Source organism: Carassius carassius, chromosome 35 (assembly GCF_963082965.1).
Source record: "Carassius carassius chromosome 35, fCarCar2.1, whole genome shotgun sequence".
Taxonomy (NCBI): Eukaryota; Metazoa; Chordata; class Actinopteri; order Cypriniformes; family Cyprinidae; genus Carassius; species Carassius carassius.
In genome coordinates, this window is record NC_081789.1 from 25,010,696 (window position 1) to 25,037,281 (window position 26,586).

General features: G+C 39.3%; 2 protein-coding genes across 2 annotated transcripts in view; both read left to right on the forward strand.

The window, feature by feature from the left end:
- Nucleotides 1-1,173, forward strand: part of LOC132115805 (N-acetylglucosamine-1-phosphotransferase subunit gamma-like) — a 1,677-nt gene extending 504 nt beyond the window's left edge. Inside the window, exons 2-5 of the mRNA XM_059524205.1 lie at nt 1-48; nt 143-265; nt 910-983; nt 1,085-1,173. The exon at nt 1-48 is cut by the window's left edge and continues 7 nt beyond it. Of these exons, the coding sequence (XP_059380188.1) occupies nt 1-48; nt 143-265; nt 910-983; nt 1,085-1,173 (334 nt within the window). The remainder of the gene's footprint in view (nt 49-142; nt 266-909; nt 984-1,084) is intronic.
- An 18,718-nt stretch (nt 1,174-19,891) lies between these two features.
- Nucleotides 19,892-25,214, forward strand: sbk1 (SH3 domain binding kinase 1). The gene is made up of 4 exons (XM_059525132.1): nt 19,892-20,022; nt 22,442-22,626; nt 23,537-23,739; nt 24,413-25,214. Exons 1-4 carry the CDS (start codon nt 19,982-19,984, stop codon nt 25,190-25,192), a joined length of 1,209 nt encoding a protein of 402 aa, XP_059381115.1. The 5' UTR covers nt 19,892-19,981; the 3' UTR covers nt 25,193-25,214.
- The last annotated feature ends 1,372 nt before the right edge of the window (nt 25,215-26,586 follow it).

A 26,586-nucleotide genomic window follows, 5' to 3' on the forward strand; every position in this document is an offset into this window, starting at 1 on the left:
CACATCAGGAGGGAAGATGAAGATAGTGGAGGAGCCTAATACATTTGGGTGAGGTTACTAGCAAACCCAGTCTAATTTTAGACTAAATGTAAGATTTATTAATACAACATACTCTGAATCTTCATATTCTTTTCACTTTGAGGCTAAATAATCAGCTTGTGCCTCAGAATAATCGACTGCAGGCGAAGATCAGCCCGTCTCCAGTGTCTGGACCTCCACATCTGCACAGACTGGCAGGAAAGTGCTACAACTACATTGAAGCCATGTCAGTAATAAAAACTATATTTAAAAGCATGTTTGCTCAAAATGCATACATACCTCTATTATATACTTGTTCACTTACATATAAGAGAGACTGGGACTACTTAACTGTGAGGTTTTGAGTCCAACACTTAAAGACATAAATGCTTGTTTTCAACTTTTGTTACGGTTTCTTGATTTATTTTGCATTTCATATTTGTTTTACTGCTTAAATGTTACTGGAAGAAACTAAAGTTTTTTTTTTTCTGCAATTATTGTGGAAATGTTTGCAATATTTATTGAAATGAAGTGACAACTAACCCGTGTCTTGAGCTATACAGGTTCAACAATGATTTTTTTTCAATGTTGTTTTTTCATGAAAGAATTTGTATAGAAGCTTGTTTCTGCCACTGGATAATAATAAAAAAAAGTAATTGCAACTTTTTATCTCACAATTCAGATTTTTTATTTATTTATTTATTTTTTAATTGCGATATGTGAACTCATAATTGCAGTTATGGGGTATAAATGCACATTTGAAAAAAACAAAAGTCTGAATTGTTCGATAAAAAGTCATAATTACCTATTTTTATTTTTTTATACCATTGCAGAAACCAGCTTCCATAAAAGTAATTATGTAAAGTTGAAAGAAACTGTTTTCTTTTTTAGATACAAATACGTATTTTGTCCATTTCATAATGTGACTCAGCATGAACAGAGCTTCAGATGGAATGCATACAGCGGTATACTAGGGTAGTGATTTTTATAAAAGTTTTTATTATACTTTATTCTATTTAGTTTAGTCTAAAACTCTATATGTGAAATCTCTGCTGTGCGTGTGTAGTATCTGGCAGGAATGGGAGATTCAGAATAACACGTTTACTGGCATGTGGATGCGAGAAGGAGATTCATGCGGCAACAAGAATTGCATAAACACACTGTCTTTGTGTTAATTCTAATTGTCACACACCTGGACTCATTTTGTGTGTTTTTGCCCCGTGACCCAGTTTCTGTCTCTATGTGGTTTGATTAGTTCCCAGGTGTGTCTAGTCATTTCCGCATGTGTTCCATGTCCCTGTTAATTTAGTCATTCCATCCACCTGTGTTTTCCCTATTATCCCTTGTATAACAGCCTTGTCCTTTCAGTTCTGTTTTGTCGGGTCTACTCGTCTACTTGTTACTTGTCAACTTGTCCACTTGTTACTTGCCACTTGCCACCTGTTATTTGCTACTTACCTTGCCTATGTTTGATTTAATAAATCCTTGTTTCGTTTATCCCTCGGCTCCGTGTTCCTTCCAGCAGCGTAAGCCGTGACAGAAGACCCGACCTAAAAAGTTAAAAACTGCGTGTTTTCCCTCCGTTTTTTTTTCCGTTTTTTTCACAGTCTTTTTCTTTCCGTAGTGTGTAATGGATCCCCTCTATCGCCCCGAATACCTCCTCCTCCTGCTGGAGCAGGAGGGACTTTCTCTCGAGGACCATACTAGACGGTTTCTCTTCCTAGCTAATGCCACCAGCTACCCGGACCACGCGCTCTGCACCTTTTATCACGCCAGCCTGAACTCCAGGTGCAGAGCGTTGTCGCCCGAAGATGGTCCTCGGGAGGATTTCGCCGCATTCATAGAGTGGAATCTGGTGAGAAATGGGTCACCTCTCACGGTCGGCCCAATGGAGGATCTCGCCAGGTCCACTCTGGACCCAGAGCCCAGCCTACAATCTCCCCACGGTATGAGGCATAAGCCCGAGCCCACCGATGACAGAGAGCAACCCGTCAGACCAGGTGCGAGAGCCGGCGACACTGCCCACCACGAGGGAGCAAAATGTGGAGCGCCAAATGGGTCAAAATGAGGGGGTTTCCAATTCACCTATGCCAGATCCTCTGTTAAGCCCAGGAAGGGCTCCTGATCTTCCGTTAAGCCCAGGACGGGCTCCTGATCCTCCTGTAAGCCCAGGTCGGGCTCCTGATCCTCCTGTAAGCCCAGGTCGGGCTCCTGTTCCCCCGTTAAGCCCAGGAAGGGCTCCTGTTCCCCCGTTAAGCCCAGGACGGGCTCCTGTTCCCCCGTTAAGCCCAGGACGGGCTCCTGATCCTCCGTTAAGCCCAGGACGGGCTCCTGATCTTCCGTTAAGCCCAGGACGGGCTCCTGAACCCCCGTTAAGCCCAGGACGGGCTCCTGAACCCCCGTTAAGCCCAGGACGGGCTCCTGAACCCCCGTTAAGCCCAGGACGGGCTCCTGAACCCCCGTTAAGCCCAGGACGGGCTCCTGAACCCCCGTTAAGCCCAGGACGGGCTCCTGATCCTCCGTTAAGCCCAGGAAGGGCTCCAGCCCCAGAGCTTACTCCAATGCCTGCTCCTCCAAAATTCCCACCCACTCCTGCCTCCTCCTCCGCTGTCATCTGGCTGCCCCTCTGCTCGCCCTCAGCCTACCATCATTGTGGTGCGAGCTCAGCGGGACCGCCATCCTCCAGCGACGCCTTGGTCGGCGTCTCCCTCACCTCCGCCTCCAGCCTCTGAGGCCTGGACTCCGCCTCGGCCCGTTGACCCGTCGGCTCCACCATGGCTCCTAGCTCCTTCCTCTCCGCCGTGGCCCGGCAGTCTGCAGGCTCTGCCTGGCTCCCTCGTCCCTCCGGCTCTGCCTTGGTCTGGCGTCGTCCATCCTATGCCTCGGGACTCCACTCCTCCGGCTTCGCCTCATCCCTCCGTCCCTCCGGCTCCTTCATCCCCTCGGCTACACCTCAGTCCTCGGTCACTCTGGCCTCACCGCGGCCTTCCGGATCCACATCGCCGCGTCAGTCACCAGAGCCATCAGTTCCGCCTAGGACCTCCGGCTCCTCCCCGTCACCCTGGCTCTTCGGCTCTCCGTCTCCGCCGCGGGCTCCTCCTCCACTTGCTCCGTTGCCGTGGGTCGAGTCCCTGGAGTCGGTGACCATTCCTCCTCCATGGCTCCTTCCACCGTCGGCTCCACCTTGGGCCGTTATGGCTGTGGCCTGGGTCCTGCTGGGTGCCTCCTGCTTCAGATCCTTCCTGGCTCCTCCCTCCGTCATCTCCTCCCTGGCTCCTTCCTCTGTGGTCCCTGTCTGCTGGCCTCCCTTTGTTGTTTCTACGGTGCGAGGACGCACCTACCGGGAGGGGGGAGTACTGTCACACACCTGGACTCATTTTGTGTGTTTTTGCCCCTGTGACCCAGTTTCTGTCTCTATGTGGTTTGATTAGTTCCCAGGTGTGTCTAGTCATTTCCGCATGTGTTCCATGTCCCTGTTAATTTAGTCATTCCATCCACTTGTGTTTTCCCTATTATCCCTTGTATAACAGCCTTGTCCTTTCAGTTCTGTTTTGTCGGGTCTACTCGTCTACTTGTTACTCGTCTACTTGTTACTCGTCCACTTGTTACCTGTTATTTGCTACTTACCTTGCCTATGTTTGATTTAATAAATCCTTGTTTCGTTTATCCCTCGGCTCCGTGTTCCTTCCAGCAGCGTAAGCCGTGACACTAATGTGAGTTTATGGATAAGTTATGACTGTAGCTGTACCTGTATGTATATTTTCTGCCAGTTGATGTTTGATGGATGTTGAGATGTCTATATTCTAGGTTCTCCTGGTTTGTGGGAATAGCAGTAAAATAGCGAGTGTTTCAGAGCCTCAGACGTGTATTTATTCACTGATATTTGAGACGCCACTAGTTTGCCATTCACACTCCCTCTTGGGTGAGTTAATGTCATGTGATAAAAAAAGTAAATAAATAACCCATTAGTTAAATACCTATCTACGGTAAACCGTGTCTGATTGTTCGCTAGTCTTTCAGTGTATCCGGTTTTGAGTGAGGCGTTGCAGAAGGAGTGGGATGAAATTGCTCAAGCTCGATATGAAGATCTCATCACAGAACAGGTGACACACAAACACGCAGTGTTATAATCATCATGCATCTGAGAAAATCATAATAATAGGCATTTGTGTGTGTTCAGGGTCAGGGTAGCACTCCCCTCAAGCAATCAAAAAATTATGGAATAGTTACTATTTGCATTTATTTAATTTAATAAAAAAAAAAAAAATTTAATTGCATTAAATAACATAGCTTAGAATCAGTTCTTTGTCCAAAAAATGTAATATATTTAGTTAAAAAGTATGAACATGGTTAAAATACGACTGTGGAACAAGCAATATTCAGTTAAAATGTAAGAGTTGTTTAATTTATGGAAGTCTGAAGTTTTTTGCGACAAACACAGGATTATTGAATTCTTGAAACACTTGAATCCTTGATTATTGAAACACAGGATTACTGAACTTAAAGAACTGGATGGTTTTTGAAAGAGCTGATATTTGACGGATCCTAATCAGCCTGGGCCTTCCTATTGAGTGATCTTGCCTGAGTGGATCACCTGGCCAGGCCTCTGGCCTTTCTCCAATCCACAATAATCCAACAAAACAGGTAATCATGTCACGAAGTAGCAGTAAGAAAGCTCTTCACAATGAAGAAGACTTTGTTACTATGGACATTTTGAAAGATATGTTGGAAGAACAAAGGAAATTTTACACTAATATGCTCGATAGACAAGAATCAAGCTTCTTGTCTTTTACAAAAACAATGCTGGATTCTGTAAATACCAGAATTGATGGGATCATTAAAGATGTGCAGGAAGTGAAGACCAGCCTTCAGTTCTCCCAAGCTCAAACTGACGATCTTAGGGCAATGGAGAAGAAGGTGGATTCATTTGAATCTCAATTGCAGCAACTGTCCTCACTGTGCACTAACTCTGAAGAGAAAGATCTTGCCTTAAAAATTGATTCCCTTGATAACCAGAGTCGCAGAAATAATCTGATAATTGATGGCTTAACCCAGGATAACGCATTTGAATCGTGGCCAGACTCTGAGAAGAAGGTGAGGGAATTTTTTAATGACAAGCTTAAAATTGATCCGAAATGTATTGAAATTGAAAGAGCTCATCGTATTGGAAACTTGAAACAGCAAATAACCACAAAACCAAGACCAATTGTTGTAAAATTTCTACGTTACAAGGACAAAGAACTTATTCTCACAAAGGCGAAAGCTCATCTCAAAAACACTGGTGTCTATGTTAATGAAGATTTTTCTGATCGCATTAGGAAGAAGAGGGCCGAACTGTTTCCAGCTATGAAGGAGGCCAGAGAGAGGGGAAACTTTGCTGTTATTAGCTATGATCGGCTCATAGTTAAACCCCGTCAATAACATCAGATGGCAACTACCAGTGAAGCTCAAATAATTCCTCTCATTGTACATGCATGTCAATTTATTTTGATCTAGTCCACATGCATGATGATTTCTCCTGATCCAGACCAAAATAATATTCTCCAACTACAACAGAATTATTTTGGCACCTCTGAATACTATTGTGAAAGTACTTTCAAAACTCTGACAAATTCTCTTAGTACTGAAAAATATCTTTCTTTCCTTCATATTAATGTTCGTAGTTTATCTAAAAACTTTGAGGGTTTATCCACTTGCCTTGAAAATCTAAATTATACCTTTAATGTGATAGGGCTTACTGAAACATGGCTGACTGACAAAACAGCTGGGAATTTTCATTTAGAAGATTACAAACATATTTTTAGATGTAGAGAGGGAAGGGTGGGTGGAGGGGTTTCTCTGTTTATCAATTCTAGTCTACATTATAAAGAAAGATGTGACTTTGAAAAGCTTTTTAATTCTTCTTCGGAAGTAGTAGCAGTAGAAACTAAATTAGCAATAATTTTATGTATCTATAGACCACCTAATTGTGACCTCTCTGCATTTATTACAGACATCTCAAATGTACTGGACATCATTTCTAATGAAAGGAAAAATTGTTACATAATGGGTGACTTTAACATTAATATTGAAAATAGTCAGGGAAATATGTTAATTCAAGAATTTACTGATACTATGTCTTCTTATAGCTTTAATCCTATGATTTCAGTTCCCACCAGAGTGACTAATACCTCAGCAACTCGTATAGATAATATTTTTACTAATGTGTATAATAAGACTATGAAATCCGGTGTCCTGTGCATTGATGTGGCTGATCACTGTCCCATATTTTTGATCACTGCTGATGAGACTGAAAATTGCCCCCCTATACAAAACGTTAAATATAGACGAATTTTTAGTGAAAGAAATTTGATAAATTTCAGACACGCTGTAAGGCAAATATCATGGAGTGAAATTTATCAAAAAGTAGATACCCAGAAGGCCTTTTCATTGTTTATAAAAAATGTTACTCAGGTTTACAACTCGTGTTTTCCTCTCCAATCAGTGCCTTTGAAGCGCAAATTGTCCAAACCGTGGATAACTCCAGTTATCATAAAGTCCATGAAAATCCAAAATAAATTATATAAAAAATACATTCTTTGTCCTACTCCATTTCATCTATTGCAATTCAAAAAATATAGAAACCGATTAAATCATGTCATAAGAGGAGCAAAAACCCATTATTACAATAGGAAATTGGTCGAATATAAAAATAATGCATCTTCTTTATGGAGAACCATTAACTGTATTCTTAATAAAACACATTCTAAAAAGCATTTACCAAATGAATTTAAGATTGACGATTCTATTGTTTCAGATCCGCAACAAATTGCCAAAAGATTTAATGTCTTTTTCTCTGATGTAGGTCCAACATTGGCTTCTAAAATTCCACCTAGTCATTTTGGACCACTAGAATACATGAATTTTCCAGTGTCTGAGGATTTTAACTTTACTTCTGTTACCGAGGATGAGATTAGAGATATAATTATCAATTTAAAAGACTGTTCACCAGGACATGATATGATTGACAGTAAAATATTAAAAGCAATTTATCCCGATATCATTAAACCATTACTTTATATTTATAATCTTTCCCTAGACCAAGGAATTGTACCTGTAGAGTTGAAAATGGCGAAAATTACACCAGTTTATAAAGAAGATGACCATGCTATTTTTAACAATTATAGACCAATTTCTGTGTTACCAGCCCTGTCCAAAGTTCTCGAAAAACTTGTTTACTCAAGATTAATTAAACATCTGGACAAAAATAATATTTTATATGCACACCAGTATGGTTTTAGGAAACAACATTCCACTTACATGGCACTTGTCCATTTTTTGACTGAGATATATAAAGCAAAAGATAGAAATGAAAACATATAGGTATTTTTCTGGATCTTTCAAAGGCATTTGATACCGTTGACCATTCCATCCTGTTAAAAAAACTTTCACATTATGGTATACGAAACAAGTCACTACTCTGGTTCACCAATTATCTTTCAGACCGATATCAATCTGTTAATTATAATGGGACAGAATCCCCTTTCCTTCTCCTTCAGTGCGGCTTACCGCAGGGTTCCATCTTGGGTCCCTTGTTATTTTTATTATATGTTAATGACCTCCCTAATGTCTCAGATAAACTTTCTAAAATTTTATTTGCAGACGATACAAGTGTATTTTATTCCCATAAAAATCCAGAAATCTTAATAAAAGTAGTTAATGAAGAACTTGACAAGTTATCTACTTGGTTCAAGTCCAACAAATTGTCACTTAACATAAAAAAAACAAGTTACATATTGTTTGGTATTAAGTCTAACACATTTAAATCTTCAATGAAAATTCAAATTGATAATATCTCCATTAACAATGTTAGATCTGCTTGTTTCCTCGGCGTTATACTAGATGACTCTTTATCTTGGAAACCTCAAATTAGTGCCATAAGTACAAAAATAGCCAAAGTGGTCGGTATATTAGGAAAAATACGGCATTTGATTAACAAAAAAGTTGCAATTATGTTGTATTATTCAATGTTGTATCCATATATCAATTACTGTAATGTTGCTTGGGCTAGTACCCACCCAACTAAACTAGAATCTATTTTTCGACTTCAGAAGCGAGCTTTAAGAATAATATTTTGTGTAAATCGTAGACACCCCTCCCAATTACTGTTTGCTCAGGCAAGTATTCTTAGTGTTTACCAAGTGAATCAGCTTCAAATTGCTTTATTCGTTTATAACTCTATAAAAAAGTTATTTCCTCAGCATTTTTGTAATATTTTTATTCTTAATAATGAATTTCATCAGTATCCGACTCGTAGTAGTCGTCTTATTAGGCCTCCCTACTCTCGTACGACTCAAACACAGTTTAGTATATTATACAGAGGTTCAAAGGTATGGAATAGTCTTCCCCCATCATTTGTTGAGGTTTCTAAAGAACAGTTTAAACAGAGTAAAATTATTGTTACTAAGTTGTTTGAATTTTCCGTATGGGTTTGTGCTTTAAATCCAATTTTACATTGTTTTACAATATGTTTTTAATTTGTTAAATATAATTGTTCCTATGGAGATTGCCACTAATTAAGCCCCTTGAGGGTTTTTCGGCAATTGTCCATCACATTCTTTTTGTGAAATGTATAACAGTTTTTGTTTGTTTGTTTTTTTTAATGTTTTTTGTTGTGAAAATAAAATAAAATCAAATCAAATTTATGTATGAATGACAAATATGCATCATATTTTGTTTATTAGTTTATTTTAACCATGTAATACAAATAAAAGGACATTTTTAATGTAAAATGTTATAATTCAAAATATATCCAAATTTGAACAAATTCATAAATGTTCAATTTAGGTCCAAATATTTTGTGCAGGACACATGCAATGCGCTCAGTTTTAGATTTGCTTGTGAATTCAACTTTTTTATTTTTTTTTCTCTCCACAGGATTTTGAAAAGCAGCGAGCAGAGATAGAGCGGCTACGATCACTTCTAACACAACATAACATCTCCTACCAGACGACAACAGGTGAAACATGCATGCACTTCTCATCTAATGACTCAGTGAACACCAAAAAGTCACTTACAATGACTGCATGCATCAAATAATTTCTTTATATATATATATATATGAAACATTTCACAAAAGAAGTTTATTGATGACCTTACCTTGCATTGCTAGTGCTCAAACAGGTTAAGTGCACCGACTAAAATCTCCCTGCTCTTTCAGACAGGACACAGGGTCAGGGTCCCTCACCCTTCCAGGAGCAGCACCTCCACGGTGACACCGGCTTCATCGCTGATCTGCTCTAACATGCCCAGCAGGATAACAAAACATAATCTAATCATACAGGGAAAAAATGCTTCTGTGAGACAATGGTATTTTATGATGTTTAAATATTTGACTTGATTATGCATAAGCTGACAAAGCATTATGAAAAATAAAGTTTGTATGACATGACAATGAAAGTGTTGTGCTACCATATCTTAAAGGTGACGTTATTTTATGCGTAAAAACTTTTTCTCTGTGGTGCTATAAAAACATTGTGCTTCATTGTTTAAACATCAAGACCAGCCTGAGGGACCATTCACACAGAATTGTTTTTTGTGCATTTATAAAACTTGAGACGAAGGCCAGGGGAATGAAAAGATAATTGTGTAGAGATCAAGATGTGTTGTCTTACAAGTTTTATTTTTTGCAAATTGGACGCATCAACTTTAGAATGCAGTTTTATGTTCGAGACGCTAAAAAAGACAAAAGTGCAAGTGTCTTAACATCTGTCTAGTGCGTGTTTACACAGAAAAACATCTCGGTTACGTATGTAACCATGGTTCCCTGAATAGGGAATGAGATGCTGCGGTGACATCAACTGCTATGGGAACACCCCTCGGTGTGACGAATGTCTGAAGCCCTATACCATCCCGCCAATCCTATTGGCCAAATAGCGCTTGGCACCGGCCTACGCATCGTATACCTGGGTGCCGCGCGCCATTTCGCTCAGATTTCATGACTGAAGAAGAAGAATGCTATCAAGGTACGGCACGGCCAGGACCGCAGCATCTCGTTCCCTATTCAGGGAACCATGGTTACATACGTAACCGAGATGTTCCCTTTCATAGGTCACTTCGATGCTGCGGTGACGTCACCTGCTATGGGAACGCTATACCATCACGCCTGACGTACCTGATAGCTGGGATCCAAGGAAGCATCTGCTCAAGCGGAGAGAACCCGGGAGCCAGGAGCCATCCTCACATCCAGACTGTAAGACTTGATAAAAGTGCTGGGTGAGGACCAACCTGCCGCAGCACAGATATCATCCATAGAAGATCCACTGAGAAAAGCCACTGCTCTCGTGGAATGAGCTTTAACATAGGCTAAAGATATTGCCTCCACCAGCCAAAGTGACATGCACTGTTTTGTAACCGCATGGCCTTTATTCTATGTCCAAAACAGACAAACAGCTGGTCAGACTCACGCCATGGGGCAGTACGATCCACATAAGTCTTTAAAGCTCTCACAGGGCAAAGACTTAGATCTCCAGACCCCGCCTCAGCAGGGGATAAAGCATCCAGGACCACCTGCTGAAAGCGAAAGGGATTAGATGCGACCTTAGGGACATAATTAGGCCTCGGTCGCAACAACACCTTCACAGAGCCCGGTGCAAATTCCATGCATGAAGGTGAAACAGAGAGAGCCTGTAAATCCCCAACTCTCTTGAGGGAGGATAAAGCCATAAGAAGAATCGTCTTCAGAGTCAGGATTTTATCCGGTACAGTTTCCAAGGGCTCAAACGGATGCCCTGATAAACCGTGCAACACAATGGATAAATCCCATGAAGGAACTCGCACGGGGCAGAAAGGCCTCAGCCGTCGCGCACCCTGTATGAACGAGAAACCAGTGGATGACGTCCCACCGAGGCACCATCTATATACTCGTGGTAAGCTGAAATGGCTGCCAATGTAAACATTAGAGTGGCTGGTGTCACTCCATCCGAAAAATGGTCCTGAAGGAACTCCAGTACTGAAGCCACTGGACAGTAAACTGGATCCATATTACGAATTTCACACCAGGTCGTAAACAGTCCCCACTTGAAAGCATATAAGCATCTCGTAGAAGCTGCTCTAGAATTCAGTATAGTCTCGGTAGTTTCAACAGAAAGACCGGGACATACTAACTCACTCCGCTCAGAGGCCACGCCCACAGTTTCCATAGATCTGGCCTCGGGTGCCAAATCAGTCCCTGTGCTTGTGATAATAAATCCTGTCTGAGGGGAATCTCCCATGGAGAGCCCGCTAACAGACTGATCAGGTCCGCAAACCACGGCTGTGTGTACCACCGCGGAGCCACCAGCAGCAGCTGTTCCATTCTGTCCAGCCGTATTCTGGGTAACACCGCTGGGATCAAACGAATTGGGGGAAAAGCATACAAACTGGTCCTGGGCCAACTGTGAGCTAACGCATCCAAGCCCAAGGCGATGGGGGGCATAGGGAGAACCATAGCGGGCAATGCGTAGTCATATTCGACGCGAATAAATCCACTCTCGCCTCTCCGAAAATCTGCCATAAGAGATTCACCGTTTGGGGGTGTAATCTCCATTCCCCTACTGGAGTGCCAGAAAAACCGCCAGTAATTCCAACCTGTTTATGTGCCAACTGCGTTGCGCCGCTGTCCACACTCCGTGGGCTGGGCGCCCTAGACAAACAGCTCCCCAACCGGTCAAAGACGCATCCGTCGTGACGGTCTCTCGGAAAGCACAAATCCCCAGCCGAACCCCGGTTAGGAGAAATTCGGTTGACATCCATAGTTTTAACGACATCACACACCTCCATGTCACCGAAATCGTCCGATGCTGAAGACAACGGGGTGAAATATTTCGTCTTTTCGTCCACCACTGAAAAGGGCGCATGTGAAGTAATCCCAGACGAATTACGGGGAATGCCGTTGCCATTAGACCTAAAAGTCTGAGGCACAATCTCACTTTCACTGTGTGATCCGCTTTGAAGCGCCGCACGCATGACGCAATCGACTGTGCGCGCAGGAGAGAAAGCTTTGCTGTCATTGCGCGAGAGTCCAAGTCTATTCCCAGAAGGTTATCCGTTGAGAGGGGATTAAAACACTTTTCTGGAAATTCGTGCGTAAGCCCAGGCTGTTTAAATGATTCAGCACAAGATCCCGATGAGAGTGTGCTTGAGTCTGCGATTGCGCTAAAACCAGCCAATCGTCTAAGTAGTTCAAAACACGAACGCCCTGGAGCCGCAACTGGGCCAGAGCTGCGTCCATGCATTTTGAGAAAGTACGGAGAGCCAGAGCTAAGCCAAAGGGAAGAACGCGGTATTGATACGCTTTGCCCTCTAAAGTGAATCTGAGGAACTTCCTGTGTCTCTTGATGATCTGAATATGAAAGTATGCATCCTTCAGATCGATCGTGACAAACCAGTCATTTGGTTGAATCTGAGACAAAATAGACTTTACCGTCAACATCTTGAATTTGCTCGGCCTGAGTGCAAGATTCAGACGGCGTAAATCCAGAATGGGTCGCAATCCGCTGCTTTTTTTTTTTTTTTTTTTTGGTACCACAAAATAACGGCTGTAAAACCCTGACTCCATCTGAGAGGGGTGTACTTCTTCTATAGCCCCTTTGCTCAGCAGAGCTGACATCTCCTGTCGCAGCACCGCTATTTCCATCCATTTCACCACCGTGGAAAGAATTCTGCGGAAAGGAGGCGGGCCTCTTCGAAACTGAATGGTGTATCCGTGACAAATTGCGCGTAACACCCATTGAGAAATATCGGGCAAGCGTTCCCACGCGGTCCGAAACAATACTAGCAGTCTCATATTTTCCGCTTCCTGCAACGCTATCATACACGTTAAAATGTCCGGGCACGAAAAGCTCGTGGCGAATTAGGCCAACAGATTGAACATCGGGCTCTGCCGCTAGCGAAAAAGCGGCGACTGTGCGAGCCGTCATAAACGGGTCGTCTGTGCAAGACCCTTGAATCGCCCCTCGAATTCTGAAAGCTGGATTGCGCAGAGTGTCTGAAAGAACGTTTGGCATTACAGCTCGATCCAATGCTGCTCAAAGCACTGTTTGCTGCGAGACAGTCAATGTTAGAGCGTGGGGACTGCAGTGAGAGGGTTGGATGTGCATTAGCAGTCCAACAGCACTCTCTAGTGGAGGGCACAGTCCCTGACGAACAGGAAGGAAGCGCATGCGTCAAAGTCGCTGCGTTTCGTTGTGTATAATCCTGAAGCCTATCCACGGCAGGATTTAATCCAACAAGATAAACATTGGGCCACGCCGCTAGCGAGAACGCGGCTGTGTGAGCCGTATAAACTGGCCGTCTTTGTCAGCCTCTTGTGCCGTCCCTCAAACTCTGAAGGCTGGATTGTGCAGAGTGTCTGAGGGGTCGCTCAAATGATAGCTCAATCTAATGATGCTCGAGGTGCCTTTGCTGCGAGACAGTCAATGTTAGAGTGTGGGGACTGCAGTGAGAGGGTTGGATGTGCATTAGCAGTCCAACAGCACTCTCTAGTGGAGGGCACAGTCCCTGGTTCAAACAGGAAGGGAAGCGCATGCGTCAAACTCGCTGCGTTTTGTTGTGTATAATCCTGAAGCGTATCCACGGCAGGATTTAATCCAACAAGATAAATATCGGACCACGCCGCTAGCGAGAACGCGGCAGCTGTGTGAGCCATCATAAACTGGCCGTCTTTGCCAGCCTCTTGTGCCGTCCCTCAAACTCTGAAGGCTGGATTGTGCAGAGTGTCTGAGGGGGCGCTCAAATAATAGCTCAATCCAATGATGCTCGAGGTGCCTTTGCTGCGAGACAGTCAATGTTAGAGCGTGGGGGTTGAGGACGAGAGGCTCCAGTGCATCACTGTATTCATAGTCAAGCCGCACATATCGCCCCTAACCAACACCTCGTGCGGGCCTCGGCGACCGCAGAAGCAAAACGGTGGGGGTTAGATGCGAGGCGACTTATAGAAATACACTCCAGAGCGCGGATTCCTTTTTTTTTTTTTTACTGTAGCCGTAGGCTATCACGGAGAGAACATGTGGAGAGGCTTCAAACAAACCTCTCATGAGTGCCTCCCAGTGATAAACCCATATACGGCTCTTACCTTTCGTTGACTCATCGCGTCCGTGAAGAGGAGTTAACACTGCTCGTAGAAACCGCTGGAGAACGCGAGATGAATCCTAGGGCACAGATGATTCGCTTTCCTGAAGGAATGAAATCTGAGCGAAATGGCGCGCGGCACCCAGGTATACGATGCGTACGCATGCGTAGGGCGGTGACAAGCGCTATTTGGCCAATAGGATTGGCGGGATGGTATAGGGCTTCAGACATTCGTCACACCGAGGGGTGTTCCCATAGCAGGTGACGTCACCGCAGCATCGAAGTGACCTATGAAAGGGAACTGCTTGAACAGCCCCTGAACAACGTTGGCTCAATCAGTGGTGAGTGTATTTTTCTGCAAGCGACTTTTATTACCCAGACTTCTGTGTTAAAGTAAAATATTATATTTGCTGCCAAAAAAAAAAAATATTTCTGTACCTTTAAAACCAAAAGCTAGTTGTTTATTCTAGCCTTGTTTCATTATGAAATTGAGACTTGAATTAATCACTTGGATTTGTGCGTGTGGAACCAGTATTGAGGTTTGATTCATGAAAAAAAAAGAAAAAAAAGACTTGTTTGAACCTTTTAAATTAATCTTGATGGTATATCTTTCAAATGAAGAAGAGCATTTGAAGTACAATTTTTGGCGGGAACATAATTAAACCCAATTTAAATTATAAGTATAAGCTATTACAATACATAAAGCAGTAGCGTATTTAAAAAAAAAATATTTTACTACAAAAAACTAACATTTATATAAGAACTATTTTGAGTGATGACTCGTTTGATTGATGAATCATTCTGTCAACCGCTGCATTAAAATTAACTGTTCGAACGAACTGATTCGCTTCCATGACTCGAACGTCTATTTGTGATTTGAAATACTCTTTCTGAACCACTAGATGGCAGCATTCAAAGCTTTTATCTTTTACACATTTCAGCAGTTTTCTGCTTTGTCTAAACAAGCCAACCTTTTAGCCAATATGGCTCTGTCATTTACACAGAAATACCCTTCTCTCACACTCCAGGCTGTTACTTGCTCGTGTCCAGCTCTCCCTTTCCTCTGCTCTGACCATCACTAGACAGTATTAGCAGAACAAACAGCCCACATCCAGCTCAAACTGCAGATCACAGACCAAACCCTCAATCAATCTGTGTCAGGCCTGTGGTTTCTCTTTGGAAGTAAATAAATAAGATGTAATATCTTAGGATATAGCCACTGTCTGCAGAGACGCATCTTGTTAGAAGCCTACAGAGAAAGAGAAGACCGTCAGAGAGTTCGGCTGAAAATGACCAGACCGTGAAAAAGAAAATCCAATTACACAGAGACAGCCGAGCCCACCCGAGAGCAAATTTGAAAAACACTCCACCGTGATTGCTATGCAGTTGCTATGCAGTTACTTCGGGAAGTCGTGGCCTAATGGTTAGAGAGTTGGACTCCCAATCGAAAAGTTGTGAGTTCGAGTCCCAGGCCGGCAGGAATTGTGGGTGGGGGGAGTGCATGTACAGTTCTCTCTCCACCTTCAATACCACGACTTAGGTGCCCTTGAGCAAGGCATCGAACCCCCAACTGCTCCCCGGGCGCTGCAGCATAAATGGCTGCCCACTGCTCCGGGTGTGTGCTCACAGTGTGTGTGTGTGTTCACTGCTCTGTGTGTGTGCATTTCGGATGGGTTAAATGCAGAGCACAAATTCTGAGTATGGGTCACCATACTTGGCTGAATGTCACTTCACTTCACTTCACTTCACTTCACTGCAAAGGTGTTCTGGATTTAACCCTGTATGGTATTATGTTCAGTTTCTTTGGTACAATCTTTATGTTCTGAGTCTAATTGAGTCTATTTGGATTCAACACAATTCACCAAAAGTCTTCAAAGAATAAATAAATAAAATAAACTTTTAACATTAATACCTCTCACACATTAGAAAAGAGCAGAATAAGGACATATAAAAAAATATTGTAAATAGTATTTTAAAATATATGTTCATATATATTTTTGTTTTTGATTGTTGTTGTTTTTTTTCAAAAACCCACACACACACATATATATATAAACTGTGAAAATGTTAAATATATTTTTCACCTTCATGTACCAAAATATACTATAAAATATATTTATATATAGGCAAGAAAATACATTTACAATCTTATGGATTTATAATGACTTCATAATGTTCAACTTTTTTAATAAATTGTAATATTGTTATATTTGGGAATGTTCTGAAGTTTTTTTTTACATAAAAACAATCATAACTATTATTATTATTATTCAGATTTTACATGATATTAATTACTATCATACTATTTTCCTACTACTAATAGTAAGTATTTCTAATTTCATTATTTGTAATAATTTTGTACTTATATAATTTATGTAATTTTGTAATATATGTGTACATTAGAATTTCAGATGACTCATAAAACTCTGAATGGGTGCTTAGCTGTTCAGATTGATTTTTGAGGAACTGATTTAAAGCTGACGCACACAGAAAGGTCAGCGCTGACGCTCCCGTCAGGCTTTTGTCAAGGCTTCAGCACCTGTCACTCAAACCTCAGGTGTGTAATTAAAGCTTTCATCTAATTAAATCCAAGCAACAAAATACAGCAATGACATGCAGCGTGAAATCCCTGAACTCCACAGCTGTCTTCTGGTGATTTCATGATGACGCAGGAGATGAAGAAGACAACAAACACGCTGGAGGCATGTCTCTTCAGAAAGGCAGGAAGAGATCCGCGACCCTCTGAATGCAGTGAAGGGCTCGGGATCAGGGATGTTCAGCGATTACAGGACTGGGATGATCCTCAAAGACCTGCTGAGCACAGCTGAGAGTGGGAGCTCTTCAGTTCTTAATGAATTCATAAAAGCACATCTACACATCTACACATCTACACACCAAATCTTCAGATTAGTTTTTTGAGAAGGACTGACAGACAGTACAGCCACAGAGAGCGAGACAAAACGGTTTTATGTTAAGATTATTACATATAATAATACTATATAATAATTACTACATAATAATAATTATGTTCAACTTTTATAATAACAATAATTTATATAAAGATTTCAGATTGAATATAATAAAAATATCAATAAACATAATAACTACTATTATTATTATTATGGCACAAAACAAAAACAACAACTTTAAAAATGTATTATCTGCCACTTTTATAATAATTGTAATACAATAGAAATATAAATTTGTGATATAATTATCATTGTTATTCTTATTATTATGTGCATTATAATATTAATTAATAATGATTGTTATTCTATTTTTAATAATGATAATGATAATAATAAAATGTTGACAATAATTTTGATGATTTGTAATAATTAGAATTTACTTTATTTATTATTATTTTTATGGCACATAAAAACAAAAACAACAACCATGATAATAACTTTTATTATTATTATTATTTAAATTTGTAAAATAATAGCAACAATAATAGTAACAATAACGATAGTACTTTGTAATTATATATATATATATATATATTTTTTTTTTTTTTTTTTTTTTTCTTTTTTTTTTTGCCACTTTTATAACAATAAAAATTATTTTTATTACGTGCCACTTTTAGAATAATTGTAATATAAATTTCTATAATACTTATAATAATTCTAATATTACACTAATGTATATTTTCATTACATCTGAATTTGATTATAATATAATGTTTATAAACATTTTTTCATTATAATTTGTATTTTTTATAATCATTGTTAGCATGTGCCACCTTTATAACAATAAATATATTAACTGTTATTATTATTTCTGGATGATGAAGTTTACAATTGTACAAGATTAATACTAAAGTTGTTGCATCTTACCTCATAATGCTATTTCTAATTAATATAAAATAATTATTGGGCAGTAGATGTGGGCTTGCTGGGCAGACATTAGTAGCATTTTTTTTACATTCAAGCCCATATTTTATAAGACACAGTGTTTCTAGGAAAGAAATAAAAACACGTCGACCTGGATAAAGTGAGGAGACAGCAACTTAAACTAGGACAAATAGTGTGAAGCAGAAGATGAGAGAAGCGTAATGAAAGGAGAAACAGAGGCGTAACACAAGCAGAGGTGAGATTATTCTGTATCTGGGCTTTCAGACGCTTGGCAAATGCATAAATGTAAATTTACATATTTACCCTGACTGTTGCGCTCTCATACACAATAAAGAAAAATCACTATTTAGTATGCAAAGAAATGTTAAACAGAAGACCAATCAAAACTTAAGTATGTAAATATCACAGTGATGTCATCATTGTCAATTAGGTTTTAGATAACGAACATTTAAACCAATGAATGTCAATGGGGTATTTTGATACACCGTCATAGTATCTGCCTTGTGCTCCTTTTAGTAATAAACATGAACTTCATGACTATATTACATTGAGATTCATGAGAATGAGAGAAAAAGTAAACAAAAATAAAACATGCAGACACATTCTAGGTTATTATTAAAAACTGGAACCATAAAAAGCTTTTATAACTTGAAATAAAATAAACTTTAGCTAAAAAAAATAAAAATAAAAAAATCTTAAAAACCTGAAACTTAAGCTAATTGTGTAGGCAACATGTCTCTTCCGTTTAGTTTAATTTGATGTTTAATGATTAAGACATAATAAATTAAGAAAATATATATATATAAAATAATAGAAAACTAAAACATGACTAATCTGATAAAAATGACAAAAACATAAAATAACCAAAACTTTAACAACAATTAACAAAAAAAGAAAATATAAAAAATTAAATAATTACTTAAATGTTAAAAACAATTAATAAGAAAATAGAAAATCTAAAAAAAATTAAAAGTTTTAATTTCGTGTAACAACATATAGGCTATTTCCATAAACATATATTTTATATTTTGTAATGCCACCTATGGAAAATCTATTATTATTATTATTATTATTAAATCTGCACTAATTAACAATATTTCTTTATGCTTCTGAAATAAAATATAAAAATAAGTATAAAAAAGTTGTCAAGGCAGTATTTCTCATTTTCATTCAGCTTAACTACCAAAATAAACAAAATTAGCAAAACTATAGACAAAAAACAAAACAAAACGAAAATCTAATAAAAATGACAAAAACACAACAAAATTACTAAAACATTAACAAAAATGTATATAAAAAAGTAAATATAAAAATTTAAATAATTACTTTAGTTAACAAAAATTAACAAGAAAACAGAAAATAAAAAATCTAGTTTACATTTTGTGTAACAACAACTATTTCCATCAACATTTATTAATATTTTTTAATGCCACTTATAGAAAACATTAAATCTGCAATAATTTACAATATTTCTTCATGTAAAAAAAACAACCTATAAAAAAAAAAATTGTCAAAAAAAAATGTGCTCCAGTGTCACAATGCAAATCAGATCTAAAAATAAGTTTGATGTTGTGTATTAAATCGGGGGTGACAATAAAGCCTGAATGACGGGACACTGCTGGCTCGAGGGGCTCTGTGATCATGTGGCCACTGGATGAGCGCATCTGACATCCCTAAAGGGACCCTGGATACAGCGAGACACAGACAGCATCTGAGAGCGGAAACGCAATGAAGTAGGTCATTCACGCATAGATACACACGCTTGCACCCCCTCCCCTCCATCTCACACACACACACACACACACACACCAGCTCCTCGTGCTCCAGCGGCTTCCTTCAGGAGCACACAAAGAGAGCTGAACACACTCAGCTGGATGGATGCCAGGAACGGACTGTGCTTTTTTTCACACGAGTGCAGAATGTAGAGCTGGAGTGCTGAGGAAACTCATTTTTTGGTAAAAGAGCATCATGGTTTTTTGGCTGAATTTCTAGCCGGGGTGAGATCAGGACGCGGTGTTTGGATGCAGGAACATGAGGGAGAGAGACAGCAGGGCACGGGCAGGTGAGTTCAGCTCATCACTGATGGGTCGGTTGATTTCTTTTGTTTGGAGACGCTTGGCTCGGACCTGCTGCACATCGTGTGTTCATGCGTTTCTGTTGTTGTTGTTGTTGATGTGTTCAGGGTCAGATGCTGTAGGTGTGATTGTTATAATAACACCAAAACATCTGAAGTAAAAAAACACACAGTAAATAAGGTGAAGAAGAGAAAGGAAGGCAAAAGAGAGTAATACAAAAAGGTAAAATATTGAAATGAATTAAAATAAAATAAATAATAAAAATGGAATGAGAATTAATTTAAAAATGTAATTTTTTCAAAATTTATTTTTATTGTGCAATGCTGATGCACTTAGCATTTAGATATTTGCTGTTTGATTGTAAACATGAGTTTGCATGATTGTACATTGTGTCTGAAATTAATGTGATTTGTTAGTGAGGTCAGGTCAAAGGTCACCTTCAGGTGTTGACCTTAGGGTCGGTGAGAAACAGTGTCAGTGTTTCATTTATTAAGGGAGACAATTACGTTTAGTATAGTAGATTGCTTTCAAGATGCATCAATATAGAGAAAGCGAATTATAGATTTTACACTCGGTCTGAGATTTAAATTCAGTCTGACTAAATGTATATTTTACATTTGTATTTATTCATGTAGCAAATTATTTTATGGCTCATTCCCTGGGGACTGACTTTGGTGTTGCTAGTGTCAGTGAACGGAATATGCAATTGCAATTTAATTTATACATTTAAATTTGATTTTTAAATATACATTTTCATATAACTGGTGTCACGATCATTAGATGGAGTGCCCATGAGCTTCAGTAGAGGGCACTCCAGTCAGGACCATTCCACCCATTCACCACCAGTTGTCACTTGGACACTAGCACCTCTCAAACTGTTGCACCACACCCGAACTACATTACCCATGAGTCACTGCATCACAATCACCCTGCCACACCTGCACCTCATTCATCAGCCAATTTCCTTGCCACACCTGCACCTCATTTACACACACACATAAAAGCAGCACACTCACTCTCACTCACTGCGAAGTCTTGTTTAGCCAGTCTGACATTTCCGAGCGTTTTCCCAGTGTTTGTTATTCCTGTGTTTTGACCTTTGGACTGTTTATTCCGACTCTGATTCTCCGCTGCCTGTCCCGATCTCTGCTTGTTTCTGGTTACGATTCTGGTTATCCCTGACACACCTGACGCCACTTCTGATCTCTGCCTGTATTACCTTTCTGTTGAATAAATGCTGCATATGGATCCGAACGCCCCCGACTCCTTGTTACAACTGGCATCAAATTCACAGAAATGCCAAGAAACTGTTTTATGTGTAGTTTTAAATAATAAATTATATTTTTTAAAGTTTGAATTATCCATTAGCATATTATCATACAGACAACATTAGACAATTTCCATAACATGCCACCTATAGAAAAATATTTTTAATATTAAATTTTTTAAATTAAATGTTTTCACTAAAATTGTGGAAAATATATATAGAAAATATATAGAAAATATTAATATATGTATATATTTATATATATATATATATATATATATATATATATTACAGACATTTATTAAACATATTAATGACCTTCATTTTTATTGTTTATAAAGAAACAAATTAATCTTTATAATGGAGCTAATTAACATAAAGACATTTTATAAGTTTACATTGTTGTTTTGCTGGATTCATGTGAGTTTCTTTGAATTGCAATTAAATTTCCAGAATGCTGCAGCCTAATCAATTCAAATTTCAAATGAATTGAAACTGAGACCATTTCTTTGCTCTAGCGGTTGAGCTGAACGAAGGGCCAGAGAGACCGGCTGGCTGGTGGTTTAATGCAGTAGAAATCAAAGGCTGGCAATGACCTCTAGAGAAAATGAGAATGTTCCTGAATCAATTTCTCATTTGTTTCTCAGTCAGGGGTTAAAGTGGGCAGGATAGCAGGGGTTGGGCTCATCAGAACTTCTGGCAGGTCATCTTAAGGTCGTCTGGGATCGTCATCTGTTGTTGTTGTGGTTGTGCAGCGCTGATGCTCAGCCGAGGGTCTGTCACTATGCATGATGCTGATATCGTGAAGCCTCATTCGAGGTCACTGCTTTATTCCTGTGAGGACAGTGATTCAGCTAGTGCCCTTTGCTGTTGCTGAAATATTCACTAAATTTGACAGAGCATCAAGCCAGGTACACGGCTTGGGAAATAGAGTATAGGTAGAGTGCTGACAAGCGAAAAGAAAAGAGGACACAGGCGCTAGAGAGAGAGAGAGAGAAGAATAAACAAAGAAAGACAAATGATGCCAACAAGGAGCTCAATAATACAAGGAGAGAATTCCTCATACAGGATGCAATTCCTCTTGAAATAAGTTTGTGTTCAAACGTTAGTGTGTGTGTGTGTGTGTGTGTGTTTCTCAGTGCCCAGGTGGGGGTTCTCCCAGCGGGACGGGGCAGTGGGACAGGTGGCGCTCCGGTCGAGGACATGCAGGCGCTGTCAATCTCGTCTCTCTCCACCTCGGAGCTGGAACAGCAGTATGAGCTGATCGCTCCTTTAGGGAAGGGCACCTACGGCAAAGTCGACTTGGTGGTGCATCGGACACAGGGTGAGTCTGTGTAAAAAAGGTAGTGGCTTTTCAATTTTCTTTTTTTATGAATGTCCTGCATAGGTGCTCCTCTCCATGCAACAGAAGTGAATGTTAAAAGATGTCAAGCACTAAAAATTACACCATGAAACCAGCATGCATATGTCAATTTAATATTATAGTATATAATCATGTGACAAGCCAAAATTAAGATTACTATTCACTGAAATCTAAGATGTAGCAATTTAATCTCGTTTACCTTTGTGCAGATTTATTATCATTAATTTAATTCAAAACTACATGCATTAAAAATATTTTTGTTATTTAAAATAAACCTTCATCTATTTAATTTAACTTAACTTGCTAGCTATAAAAAAGACAAAAAATAAAAAATACTAAAACTTTAAAAAGTAAACAGAAAAATATAAAAAAATGAAAAACAAATTCAAAATATCAATAAATATTTTGAGCTTTACTTGATAAACAAATAAAATACAATAAAATATAAAAATAAACATTTAATTTCAGCTAAAATAATTAAAACTGATAAAAAAATATAAAAATCACATAGACATTTAAAAAACTAATAAAAATAATAAAACAAAAATAGAACTTAAAATGTAAATAAAAATATATTAAAAAAAATTTTAATTATTAATTAACCAGTAAATCAACGATACTAAAAACAATACTGCCCTTCACTCTAAAAACTAAAGGTTATTGGCATCAGTGATTCCATGAAGAACACTTAACACCCACTTCCACAAAATGTTCTTTATTGTCTATTTAGACTATTAAAATGTTCTTAAAAACAGTGTATGAATTTTTTTTGGGGAACCTAAAGTGTTTCTTCTGTAGCATTACTGCAAAAAACACTTTTGGAACCTTTATTTTTAAGATGCTTCACATTTCATTCACCATTATTTTGCAGGTACTAAACTGGCTCTGAAGTATGTGAGTAAGAACAAGACGAAGTTGCGCAGTTTTCTGCGTGAGTACAGCCTGACGGCCGCGCTGGGCTGCAGCCCGTTTATCATCAAAGTTCTGAACGTGCTGTTTGAGACGGAGGACAGCTATGTGTTCGGACAGGAGTACGCGCCTGCGGGGGATCTGTTCGACATCATCCCACCTCAGGTACCAGAGCACCTCGTTATGAACACCACCATCTCTACAACACAAATCACACATTTAATCATGCATTTATAGGTTTAACAGCTGTAGCACTATCAAGAATTCATCTGCGTCATTTTTTTAAAACTACAAAATCAACAGACAAATAAAAAATGCTTAGTACTAGGTACTAAGTATTTTGGGAGTGAGAGTGAACTTATATGTAAAATATAATTAATCTATAAATAAAATAGAATCATCTTAAGTTTAGTTCTATTTTAGTTTTGTTTGTTTTTTATTCTGGGGTAAAATATGACCTGGACATATTCTTTGTTAAATTCAACTGAACATTTTGCATAATATAGAAAACCAGCTGTCTAAATGTACATTTTAACCAGACTCACAAAGAATCTGTGGATATTTTCTCCCACATTTTTGAGGATTTTTTCAGAATTAAAAAAAAAAAAACAAGTGATAAAAACCCCAGGGAATTTGCATAGCTATGAATGCTGGGTATGTGAGTTATGAAGACATCTGTGGAGTTCAACAGGCACATGCATATGATCCAGTTTTAGATTATGGAAAACTAGTTGGATCAAGGTCAACTGCTTGCCTTACAGATTAAGAGTCTGTGCTGTATTTCTCTCTGTATCTCTTCTGCTCTAAACTGTGCCTTTGTGTTTCTGTCTCTGTCCAGGCCGGTTTGCCGGAGGAGATGGTCAAGCGCTGCGTTCAGCAGCTGGGTTTGGCTCTGGACTTCATGCACAGCAAGAGTCTCGTCCATCGAGACGTGAAGCCAGAAAACGTTCTGCTTTTTGACCGCGAGTGTCGACGCGTGAAATTGGCAGATTTAGGAATGACACGCCGGGCAGGCAGCCGTATCAAGAGGATCAGCGGCACCATCCCATACACCGCAGCCGAGGTGTGCCAGGCCTCAGTATCGGAGGGAATCATCGTGGCGACGACCCAGGACGTGTGGGCTTTTGGAGTTCTGCTGTTCTGCATGCTGACGGGAAACTTTCCATGGGAAGCAGCATTGCCTAGTGATGCATTCTTTTCGGAATTTCAGCGATGGCAGCTGGGGGCGTTTCCTCCCGGCGTTGTTCCTTCCCAATGGCGGCGGTTTTCAGACGAAGCGTTGCGCATGTTCGGTCGGCTGTTAGCGCTGGAACCGGAGCGGCGCTGTGGGGTTAAAGAGGTCTTCTACTTCCTCAAATACGACCTGCTCAAAACATGTCATCACCGCCGCAGAGCTTCCTGTAGGGCGTCTAGGGGCGGTTCCACACATTGCTCCGCCCACAGACACGCAGAGCCCTCTCCACCTTCAGGAACTTCCTGTCTACGTCCCACCCCCCTCAAACGTAGCATCCTGTCCGAACCACATTCTTCTAGGGAGGAGTCCTCCAAAAGCCAGTCGCCCAACCCTCAAGACAAGAGCAAAGTGATGATGACCACTCCTATTGAGATTTGCGTATGAAGCCCAAAACTAGATATAGCCACAAAAAAAGGTAGCAATAGTACTTCAGAACTACTATTGGAAAAATGTTTGCACAGGAATGACTACGTATTTTTTGATGGAAGTTCATAGAATGGCCATGATTGTCGAAATAGCAAACTATTACAAGGTGACTTTTAAACCTCGCTAATCTAAACTAAAAGACGTAGCTTTGGTAGGTCACTTTAGCACTGGAAATGAATCAGTTTCACTAGGAAACCATGGTGAATTCATTCAAACTGCTTTCATTATAAAGGAATAGTTCACTCCAAAAAGAAATGGAAATTCTGTCATCATTTACCTCATGTCGCTCTAAATCCATATGATTTGTATCTCAATGTGTTGTATTTGAATTGAATGACCTCTGAGAGACACTGCATGAGGGACACATTTTCAAACATTTCATGTTTCTCACTCGAAGCGGATCATTGTGTGGGTTTGCAAGACTTATTTATATATTATATATTTTATAGTTGTATAGAATAGTTTTATTGAGCTTTCTGTTTTTCAGATTTTCTGAATTTGATTTTAATTTCTGTTAATGCATACATATTTCGTGTTAAAGTGTTTAAGTTTTAGTTTATTTAATTTGAGTTATTTTTAAACTTCAACCTAAAGTAAAGGAAAATGAGAACTTGATTGGCAACTTTTTTATATTCAGTCAATGGATTCTTTTATAGTTTTAGACTTAAATGACATGACATGAAGTAAATGATGTTGGGTGAACTAATCCTTTAATTATATATAGTGGCTTCTAGGGCTGCTGTGGTTTAAATAAAATCAAATAGAATGAAAAAAAATACTAATTTTTAAATAAACTTTCATTTTACAGTAAAATAACATTAATATTAGTACATTTTCTTATTTATTTATTTTTTATTATAAATAACACAATGTTGGGACAAATTTTGCAGCCCAATCACAATTTAATCCAAATCGCACAGCCCTAGTGGCTACCATATTTTCATAAGCACTTAACTTTCTTATAGTGCACCGAGTAGCTCACTTAAGATATGAAGATACTAAACGCAATCTTTTCTTGGTGGATCATCATGTGAATTTCAAACCAGCCTTTGACAGAATCATACATGTGCAACAATAGAAGAAGATATATTTTATACTTGATTTTTTAAGTTTTACGAGACAACCGGATGCCACGATCGCCTGGAGACTCCCTGGAGGAACTTCCCACGAGACTGAGGACATTTTAATCAGTCTTCAGAGCCTCCTCTCCTGAGTTTTATAAGAGTAACAGTCTCCATAGATCAAGTCTCTTTGTATTTGATGTGTGCATTCAAACAACTTTCTATGAGATCTTTGAAGAAATGCACCAGGAGCTGCTCGTTTTCCTGGGAGCTTTTACATAAACAGTCGTG